Source organism: Phascolarctos cinereus, unplaced genomic scaffold (assembly GCF_003287225.1).
Source record: "Phascolarctos cinereus isolate Bilbo 61053 unplaced genomic scaffold, phaCin_HiC Scaffold_9;HRSCAF=440, whole genome shotgun sequence".
Lineage (NCBI taxonomy): Eukaryota > Metazoa > Chordata > Mammalia > Diprotodontia > Phascolarctidae > Phascolarctos > Phascolarctos cinereus.
In genome coordinates this window covers 248,244,899-248,256,483 of record NW_027556402.1, presented here as the reverse complement: position 1 = coordinate 248,256,483, position 11,585 = coordinate 248,244,899, and the positions used below count along the sequence as shown (strand labels likewise).

General features: G+C 39.0%; 1 protein-coding gene across 1 annotated transcript; it reads left to right on the top strand.

The window, feature by feature from the left end:
• The first annotated feature begins 10,421 nt into the window (after positions 1 to 10,421).
• LOC110199580 (olfactory receptor 5G9-like) lies at positions 10,422 to 11,378 on the top strand. Its single transcript, XM_020974453.1, has one exon. It carries the CDS (start codon positions 10,422 to 10,424, stop codon positions 11,376 to 11,378), a length of 957 nt encoding a protein of 318 aa, XP_020830112.1.
• The last annotated feature ends 207 nt before the right edge of the window (positions 11,379 to 11,585 follow it).

Here is an 11,585-nt window from a genome sequence, read left to right as displayed (position 1 = left end):
TTTGTTACTCTGGGTAAGTCATGTAACATCTGTCAGCTTCAGGTTTCTCATCTGTGAAATGAGGAGATTAATACACAGTCTCTCTCTGTCTTACAGGGTTGTTGTAAGAAATAACTTTGTAGAGAGCTAAATGAAGAGTGTTGGAGTTGGATGGAGTTGGAGTTCACATCATAGTGTTGCGGTGTGAGAGGTTGAGAGGTTCAAAGACTGAAGTACATGGGTCATCTGGAATGAATTCACAGACTCAAGCATTCTTTAAGCCAAGGTGGCAAAGTTTATTGTTATGCTTTTCAGCGGGCAAGGATTCTTAAAGGATCCTGCAACCTTAGAGAGGTACAGTTAAAGTTTATACAGGATAAAATACAATAAAACATATGTCAAATATGCTAACTAGGGGATTCAGGGTGGGATTAGGGAGTGGTTAAGGAGTGGTCAGTTCTTAAAAGAACATGCACTTCTTGTACCTACTGTGCAGGCGTTTTACCCAGAGTTCACTAGGAAAAGCCCACAAGGGGGGGCCACAAGTAGGTATGGTTTTAGGACTGCTACGTCATTAAGTCAACCAGAGTTCAGGGTAACTGAGAGTTGTCCATTCTGCCACCAATCAATGTCTTGTTTGACAAGATAGATGTAGGGAGTATACATATGTCTTAAGTCTAGAATACAGTTAATGAGGAGCCCAGGATGTACATAATGAGGTAGGGCGGTAGGATAGTATAGCAGCGGGTAAGAATGTCTTTATGACCCAGTGCAAAGCCAGTTCAAACTAATAAATCCTTCAGGGAGAGAGATAAGGGTCTTGCCGGGGCCCACTCATGAGTGATTGCTAGGCACAGTGTCCTTGGACTGGGGAGAAACTGTCAGGGACAGTTGTTTCTGAGGCTAGGGAGAAATTGGGGTTCAAGTACAAGCACCCAAACACAAGCACCCAAGCACCCCGTCAATAGCTCTGATCTATTCAGTCATGTGACCTAAGTAAATTATGTCACTTCTCTGACTCATAGTTTCTTAATTTGTACTGTGGAGATAATGCATCTACCATTTACCATCCAGTACCATTCTCTCTCCTACTGTCACAGGTTCATCTAAGTCAATCAGTGAATCACTCCATCAATCACCATGATGCTTGTGATCAAGAATGCTTCAAACTCTTTGACAGGCTGAAAGAATTCAAACATGTTAGGGGATAGATGGAAGACTTTAGGCATGAGGAAATTAGAAAACTAGAGTTCTAATGTCTGGATTAAGCATCTGCAAGGTGTTCCTGGGGTTCTGAATCTTATAAGAAAAAAAAACCAGTTTCTCTGATCCATTGACCTTTGAAGGTAAAGCGGTTACTTAGCACTGATTTGCCCAATTATGTCCTTCTAGAATTAGGTTTATGAGAAAGTGATGTATAACCAGTTGCCCTTGTGGCAGAAATGTGTTATTTTGTATAATACTTAGAAAGTCATCATTACGTATATAAATATCTTTAATGTTTATAATATATGAAGCAGGGAGGGAGGAGAAATGCAGGATCACCCAGGTTTCTGGAAGATTTGGATTCAAGTCTGGCTTTTGGCTGTGTGATACTTAATCTCTCAGTGTTACAGGCAAAAAAAAGGTACTAACCTGAATCGGGAGATGTAGATCCCTGCTGGAAGCTTCCTCTATCAATGAAATCACAGGTCTGGCAGCTAGGTGGCGCAGTGGATAAAGCACTGAGCTCGGAATCAGGAAGAGTCATCTTCCTGAGTTCAAATCTAGAATCAGACATTTACTAGCTGTGTGACCCTGGGCAAGTCATTTAACCTTACTTCAGTTTCCTCATCTGCAAAATGAGCTAGAGAAAGAAATGGCAAACCACCTTAGTATCTTTGCCAAGAAAACCCCAAACAGGGTCATGAAGAATGGGGCATGACTGAAAAGACTGAACAATAATAACAAAAGATTTAAACTCAAGGTTTCTTGACTCCTTGTACAGGGCTCTATCCACTATGACTCTCTGCCTCCCATTTCAATGTTGATCAGAGAAGAGCTTGGGACTAAGGTGAACCTTGATACCCTGGACTGTATTGGTGGGGATGGAGTTCACTTGAATGGTTTTTGGGATAGGGGCTCACAATCAGGGATCCAACTAGAGTTACAAGGAATTGTCTAACCACTGAACACCTGGCAGACACAAATTTAGTTCAGCACCTAACAAGACAGGCAAAATAATAGACTTATACTTAGCACGAGTTGTTCTGCTGGCTTTTTGTTTGTTTGTTCACCTGGCTAGGTATTGTGGCTTTTGGTCTAGGTATAAAATAATACCAATGTAGCTTTTACTCAATTAGTCAATCAGTTAGTCAGTCCACAAACATTTAATTAAGCTTTCATTATATGCCAGAGACTGGGCTAGGTGTTGGAGATGTAAAGACAGAAGTGGAACAGGCATTACCCAAGAGGAGTTTACAGTTTAGTATGGAGGAGACAAATTGTACAAATGTATTGTTATTATTCAGTCACATCTAACTCTGTGAGTCCATTTGGGATTTTCTTGGCAAAGATACTGGAGTGGTTTGCCATTTCCTTCTCCAGCTCATTTTACAGATGTGGAAACAGAAGCAAACAAGGTTAAGTAACTTGCCCAGGGTCACATAGCTAGGAAGTGTTCAAGGCAGGATTTGAACTCAGATCTTCCTGACTCTAAGTTAGGCTTTCTATCTACTGTGCCACATACTTGCCTCAGTATATCCATAGTTAGGAGCTGTGTTATGAATGATGGTCCAGAAGGGGACACAAAGGAACAGCAGTTATATAAATAGGAGGAAAATTGAAAGAACTTCTAAGTGAGAATCTCTGGACACCAAGCCTCTGTAGATGGGAGCAGAGAACCCTTGAAAAACTGAAGCCCAGCAAATGGTAGAGTAGCTTAGAGAGCATAAGATTTAAGGACATTTCTAGCAAAGAGAGAAATGCCTAGTACAGAGCATCAAGGAGATGTACATTGACATCTTCAGAGGATACTAGCAGCTCTGTGGTGTCAAAGGCATAAGTTACCCTTGACACTCTGTACATGTGTCCTTCCTTGTATGTCCTCCTTGCCAGTGCCCTGGACCCATGAGTTCATGAAATATGTACCTTTCCTGGCCTCATGTATTCCTTCAATGAATCCTTCATGGTTATGCCTTGGTCTTTTACATGTGTGTTTGCCCCCACTGGTGGTAGAACAACCCAATGTATGCATGGATGAAGGGGAGATATTTTATTAGCAACTTATTTGCTGTTTGATTAAATGCCTTTTTTTTTTTTAAATAATGAGTCCTCTGGTTGGCTGGTAAAAACAAACTCATTGGTAGGGGCTCCTGACCAGTGGCTTTGAGTGGGCCCTAACGCACAGAGTACCTCCAAGCTGAAGTGGCCTTTTCTGGGTAGCCAAGTTGGAGGTAAGTAGGTAGGTGATACAATAATATATTAATTTTTGGAAATAGTTATCTTGTTTACCTCCTATTTCCCTGTGCATCTAAAACATCTTAAATATTAAAAAATGTTTGCTAAATTGAAATAGTTAAGAAGCTTTTCATTTCTTCATATATTAGCCACAATATAGTGGAAAGCACACTGGATTTGGAGCCAGAGGACCTCAATTTGAATCTTGGCTTTGCTACTCATTGCTTATGTCATTGGTCCACAGTTTATTTATAAAGTGAGAAACTGAGTTATGAGATCTTTAAAGTCCTTTTCAGCTCAAAGTCTATCCAGCAGCAGGGAACCTGGATACTATTTTCTTCGATATGCTATAGAATTATGGAACCTCGGAGATAAAAGAGAACTCAAAGGTCACCTCGTCTAACTATTATCTAACTGAGAAAACACCTCTCTGATATCTCTGAAAATGGTTAGTTTCAATCTCTCTCTCTCTGTGTCTCTCTGTCTCTCTCTGTCACTGTCTCTCTGTCTCTGTCTCTGTTTTTCACTGGTTCCATTCCTGCTGCTAACTAGACACGGCCACATTTTCCCCATCCTCTCACCATGTATTACCATTTACTACCATATCATAATACATCTCTTCTTTTTTCATGACCAAACTCTTTTGAAATTCACTTGGTGCTTCAACTTTTTCTCTTCTCACATTTGCAATGTCACATCTGACCTCATCACTCAACTGGATCTACTCTCTCCAGAGTTACCAGTGTTTTTTTTCTTGCCCAATCTGGCATCCTATTCTTAATCCTCATCCTTTTTGTCCTTTCTGCTGCATTTGCTACTCTTTAAGATCTGCTTCTAAATATTCCCTCTTTGGGCTTTGATAACATTGATGTCTCAATTCTCTTTTTCCTTCCTACTCTTTTTTTAGACTCTTGCTTCATTATCATCCATGTCAAGCTCCCTAACTGGGATAGATGCCAAAGCTTTCTCTTTTTCCTCAGTAGTCTTTCACTTGGCGACCTCATTAGTTGATATGGGTATAGTTGTCATCTCTAAGCAGATGACTCACAGCTGCAGGTTTTTAGAACTATTGTTTCTTGAAAAAATTTTCATTACAAACTACTTATTGACATTTCAGCCTGTATGTCTACTGTTCAGTCATTCAGTTGTGTCAAACTCTACGTGACCTCAAGGACTTGTCCATGGGGGTTTTCTTGGCAAAAATACTGGTGTACTTTGCCATTTCCTTCTTCAGTGTGACCCCATTTCACAGATGAGGAACTGAAGCAAATAGGAGTTAAATGATTTGCCCAGGGTCACATAGCTAGTACATGTCTGAGGCTGTATTGGAACTTGGATCTTCCTGACTCCTGGCCTAGTGCTCTAAGCACTGTACCTCCCAGCTGCCTCATGTCTTGTAGGAGTCTCTAAAATTAAAATGGCCCAAATAGAACTCATTCTTTCCTCCTTGACCTCTTTTCCCCAAACGAACTTTCTTCCAAACTTCCCTACTCCTTTTGAGGGCGATACTATTCTTCTAGGCTTTTAAGCTCACAATATATACCCAATGAGCTGCCAAACTGTTTCTTTCTATACCACAGCTTCTCTTACATCTGACCCCTTATCTCTACTCATATACCAGTCCAGTTCAGACTCTCAACAACTTTTGCCTAGACTATTGATGTAGCCTCTTAATTAGTCTCCCTGCCTCAAATCCCTTCCCATTGTAATCTACCCCCTTTACAATTACCAATGCGGTTTTCCTAAAGTACCAGTCTGACCATATCACTTTCCAACATGACAAATATGAGGAATTTCTTATTACTTCTAGTATCAAATGAAACTCCATCAAGCATTTAAAACTCATCACAACAGAATCTTTTTCTTCCTTTTCATCCTTTCTAATATGCACTCTATATTCTTGCCATTCTGGCTGCTCCTTCCACATGAGCCTCCATCTCCCGCCTCTAAATATCATATACATACGTGTGGTCTCCATTGTTAGAATGTAACCTCTTATGAACAAAGACTGATTCACTTTTGTCTTTCTGTCCCCATGGCTTACCACAGTGCTTAACACATAGTAGGTGCATACTTAACATGTGTTTGAATGACTGAACCAATCTTCACTTGAAGAAATTCAAAGAAGAGGAACTCATCACCTGTCATTCAAGGTGGGGTCATTTTTAATTATTCATAATTTGTTAGTGTTTCCTCCCTTTTAGGTTGAGCCTAGCCTTTCTCTGTAGCTTCTTTCAAGTCTTCTAGTTCTACCTTCTGGAGCCAAACAGAACAAATCTAATGAAGTCATCTATCATGCTATCTTGTACTGCTCTTTTTCTAGCTCACAAGTATTTTCCTTTTCTTTTTATTTTCTTCTCCATGTTGGACATCCCCAGTTTCTTCAACTCATACTTAGTGGCATGGTAGCTCATGTATGTTCAGCCAAGGTGTTACAGATACTTAGTGATACATTTTGAGGAGACACAACAGTCATTACTTTGATTAACATGGGTTTTAAAGACTGTTGTCTTATTCATGGGAAACCAATAAGAAAAGAGAAAAATGTCTCAGAAGAAAATATTTAAGAAATTGAATCTCTGTGGACTTGTTTAGGGTGTGAATATAGTTAAGACTTTTAAATTATTTTCCCCTCTGTTAACACTGTAACTCCCAAGAAAGGGGACACTTGAGGGATATAGCTTCCCTAGGTAAAAAAAAAAAAAAAAGAGAGAGAAACATGATGTAAGTAGACCCAACCAGGCAAATTCTTGGAAAGAAATCATTTTACCTTCTAAAAGAGGTAGGAAGATTCCACAGTGAAAGTGAATGAGAATAAAACCAAAGACTACTGGGAAATAGTGCCACCTCTGTGAGCTACAGTGGTGAAGAAGAGAAGTCAAGGAGGAAGGGTGAGGGTGAGACAAAGAAAACTGAGAAACAGAACATTGGATACTACATTCTGATTGTGATCTTGCATTTTTTTAAACCTTTACAAGTAAAACAAAGAGGCTGTCAGAAAATGTGAGTTGAATCATTTCTAATCCACTCTACCCCCTACCACTATTAAAAAAAACCTCAGCTTTCATTAGAAAAAGAAGTAATTTACAAAGCAGTTCTGCCCTCTACCTCCCCCAAGTAGGACATTCAAATGATGAGTAAGGGGTTATGGTTTGGTCGTCTTATAGATTAATCTTTCATCAGGGATTTTGATGATGACTACCATCTAGAGCTTCGGGTGTCCGTTGGCCAACAAGTTGACCTCAATCAATTTAGCTACTGTTCCATTTCTTTTCTGGTCCTCTATGGGCTAAAACTCTAGGGGCTAAAACTTTTCAGAATGAAAAAGGTCCTCCTGAAGCTACAGGAAACATAGCAGAACAGAGAGAATTTATAATGGGACTACAGGTGTGTGAGGTGAGAACAGCTGAAAGACTTGTTACTTGAGAAAATAGTGAAATTATGTACTTTACATGACAAAAATGGTATCTTCTCCCTTCCTCTCAGCCAATGAAAAAGTTTTATCTGCCTTTACTTCAAAATTTAATGTTGATGGATCTTTGATCTCATAGCCATGGGTTTTCCCTTCATGGGTAAAAAGTCCATCCACTATTTCTCATTCTAACCTGTGTAAGAAGGATCACAAAAAGGCATTCAGTTTCCTCCAGTTGGGTATTTAAAAGTAAATACTTCATTATAATTTTTTAAATATTAAAATACTGTTTTGCTTGAAAGAGTTTAGATATTTTTTTTAATTAAAGGCATGTGTCTGTTGTAAGCAGTGAACATCAGCTCTTACTAAAGAGCCTCATGGAATTCAATGGTTTCCTTCCCTTTTGGGTTTTCCATATAGAGAAGGGGAAAATGTGAGAATTTCCTCCAAGATAGTCAGCCCTTTTAGAGCAGGCAGGAAATACTTGGTTCCTCCACAAGACATCCTTAGATGTAGGTTTTGTTGTAGAAATGTTGGCATCCCTATTAGAAGTTTGGTTAATGTGAATTGTCATGAGAGTACCTTGGGAGACTGGTGGTCACCTAGAGGAACACCAGTGGACTAAATTTCAATCAAGTGAATATAAATTAAGTTCTACTTTAATTTTCTTTCTAAGAGGTAAGTGGGCTGGGGTCTGGTAGTATGGGTAGAGTGGGGGTATAAACTGTACAATAAACCATTGTTTTATTTAATTTCCCCTGTTAAACAGTTTTGTTTAACTTTCAAAAATGTGTACATCTATGTTTTGTTTCTTTTTTCAGCTTTATGAAGTAGAATAAGGAAATGAAATTAATTGTTTTAATATTTTAATTTGTTGCTTTGCTCTGCATGGCTGCCTCTTTGATATCCTTAAAGCACATGTTACTCTTCCATACAAAATTGCCTCAAGAATAAAATTTAAAATCCTCAGTATGGCATTTAAAGCCTTGAATAATATAAACATCTTTCCAATCTTCTTTTATGCATACATATATACGTGTATATGTGTATATATATATATATATATAATGTGTGTATGTGTGTATATATATACATGCACAAATACATATACACACTTCATATATATGTATGTGTATATAAGATGGATTAGATTAATTAAGGCTTTAAATGATAACAACTTGGGATATCAAAAAAGTGTATGCATAGGACTTGTCATTTGAGCTTTGCTTTGAAATAAGCTAGGAATTCCACAAAGAAATGTAGAATTCCAATAGAGGTAAACAAGGAATGTATTGCAGACCAGGATTACTAATCTGTACAAAGCCACAGAGGTGAAATATACAATATGGTATATCAGGGACAGCTATCACTCCAATTTGATGGGAAGGGTATATGTGATATATATGTATATGAATATGTATGTTTGTGTATATATATATGTGTATATATACATACACATATATGTTTGTATATGTGTATATACACACACACATATACATACTCTAGTTGTTATACTCTCTCACCTTCATAATCATTTCATATTAATTTATGTATTTTTTGGCATTTATTAACCTGTTCATATACCACAGTCCTATACAACTGGGTGGCAGCAGGAATAAAGTACTGTGTCTGGAGTCAGAAAGACCCAAGTTCAAATCCAACCTCAGACATTTAGTAGCTGTTTGACCCTGGGCAAATTATTTAACCCCAAGTGTCTCAGTTTCCTCAAGTGTAAAATGAGGATGATAATAGGACCTACCTTTCAGCATTTTTACGAGGATCTAATGTGATGAAATTTGTACAGTGCTTAGCACAGTGCATGACACATAAGCATTTAATAAAAGCTTTCCCTTCTCCCCCAATCAAAAGTGAGGATTACATATGTAAGCTTTTTGTAGGGAGAAATTCCTTTTTTGTATTTGTATTTTACCAGAGCCTAGTATAAGAGCCTTGCACAGAGTAGGTATTTAATGTGTTTGCTCAACTGAATTGTTTTTATACAAGTGGGTAATGTGTCTGTATTTGTGTGTGTTTATGTGTATGCGTACGTGTGTGTGTGTGTGTGTGTGTGTGTGTGTGTGTGTGTGCACATGTTGAATCACCAGTCCAAGATTGAAGAAAGAATAACTTAGGAAGGAATCGGATCTCTGTTTCTAGCTTTTTAGAACTATTATCACTTGCTAGGTTAGAGATGACCTTGTCCCCAAATTCTTGTAGACAGGATCAGAAAAGACTGGTTGAACTTAGCTCCTTGAAATACAGGGGCCATGTCACTCCCTGCTCAAGAAACTCTAGTGTCTTTCTAGGGTAAAATTCAAACTTGGTTAGCTTTATAGCCCATCATGATTTATCTCGAACAGGTCTTTCCATGATTCTTGCATGTTATTTCATTCAAATGCCCTACATCTCCATCAGACCAACCTCCCCTGCACTTAACTCAGGCTTGGGAATGCAGCGAGTACTTAATAAATCCTTGTGGACTGCCTAACTACTAGCTCTTTCCAATACACTACCTTCTGTTGCCCATCCAGATGTCTTTGCACATACAAGCTGTGCCTCATGCATGGAGGAAACTCTCTTCTCATCTCTGTTTCATGGAATCCCTAGCTTCCTTAAAGGATCAGTTCAAGTACACTTCCTTTAAGAAACCCGTCCTGAGCCCTCTTATATACTAGCACCTTTCCTCCCAATTACATTGCAACTGTTTTGTATCTATTTTGAACGATTGAATGTGAAAATTTGAATGTGTATAAATTCTGATGTATTTTTATTAAAGAAAGCACTAATGATAGTATCACTTTGGGGAAAACAAAACAAAAACAAACCCTCACTGAATGCATCCATGGCATAAATTTGCATAAAGAGTGAATTTTTCATTTAGGAATCAAAAGACCTGAGTTTTCTTTTCTTGACCTTTTCATTTACCATCATTGTATCTTTTAACAAATCATTTAAACACACTGAACCTCAGCTTCATTATCTATAAAATGGGGGTAATAGTACCCACTTTGTCTCATACAATTTTTAGGAGGGTCAGGTGAGATAATGAAGAGAAAAGCAATTTGAAATCTACAAAATCAAATGAAAATGGAAGGTTATTAAAGTACTCGGATGGTTATGATAATGATAGGGAAAGGACTAGTGATTTTAACAGTATGAGGAACTCACAGATGAGGAAACCCCTCCTACCAATTCAGAGAAGGTTCTGACTCATAGTCTTAGAGAGATGTTTAAATCCCTATTAAGTGCTTGCTCAAGTCAAGTGACGTGCTTATGGTCACACAGCCAATATGTGTCAGACTCAGCACTCGAACTCACGTCTTCCTGACTTAAACACCAGCTGTCTCTCCATTATGCCATTTGACATATCTTCTTTTTCTTAATAATAATAATTAATAATATCAGCAAATGAATGAAATGCATTGCCAAAAGAAGTGTATCTGGGATCCTGGTACATTTAGTTGTCCCTTCTCTCATTGGCCGGTGGATTAGGTCTGGGCCAGTGCGCAGATATGGACATTCATGCTTGAAGGCATCAATTCCAGATATATTGTCTTCTTGTCTTTTTCTCAGCAGAGACCACCAGGAGTAAATGGCCGATGGAAACTACACCAGGGTCATGGAGTTCATTTTCGTGGGCTTGAAGTGTCATCCGAAGCTGCAAGTAGCCCTCTTTGTGCTATTTCTGTCCTTTTATCTCTTCAATCTGACAGGAAACCTGGGAATGATCTTCCTTATCCGAACTGATGCCCGCCTTCACACCCCCATGTATTTTTTCCTTAGCCACCTATCATTTGTGGATATCAGCTTCTCTTCCGTGGTGGCCCCCAAGATGCTGAGAGACTTCTTTGAGGAGAGAAAGACCATCTCTTTTCTGGGCTGTGCCTTGCAGCAATGGTTCTTTGGGTTTTTTGTGGCCACTGAATGCTTCCTCTTGGCATCGATGGCCTACGACCGCTATGTGGCTATCTGTAACCCCCTGCTTTACTCTATGGCCATGTCCCAGAGACTCTGCACCCAGCTTGTGTCTGGCCCCTATGCTGCAGGTTTCACAAGCACCATGACTCATACTACTGCTGCTTTCCGTCTCCCCTTCTGTGGCCCAAATGTCATCAATCATTTCTTTTGTGACATCTCACCTCTCTTTACTCTCATCTGTGCTGACATCTCAGTCAACAAGATTGTCCTTTTTGTCATGGCTGGATCAGTGTTGGTGTTCAGTGGTCTGATAATCACTGTATCCTACATCTACATCCTCATAGCCATCCTCAGAATCCATTCTGCTGAGGGAAGGCGCAAAGCCTTTTCTACCTGCTCCTCCCACCTAACTGCTGTCAGCATCCTTTATGGGACTCTCTTCTTCATCTATGTGCGGCCCAGCGCTAGCTTCTCCCTGGACCTCAATAAGGTGGTGTCTGTATTCTACACAGCAGTGATCCCCATGTTGAACCCCCTCATTTACAGCTTGAGGAACAAAGAAGTCAAAGATGCCGTCCACAGGACCATTTCTAAAATCAAGTTTTGTATTGGCAATGAAATTCTTCCTTAGAATAAGTAATGGGCTATATCCTTAGTCAAGTTGGGAATGCTCTTAAAATTTCTTTGCACAATTCTTATTGTTCTGGGCACTTGCCACCTTTCTGGAACTTGCAGTCTCCACTTTACTTTTTATTTCTCTGGAAATATTTTAAAAATGCATTTCTATTATGTTTTGGTCTGCATTTTCTTTTGCAACATGGCTAATATGGAAAATGTT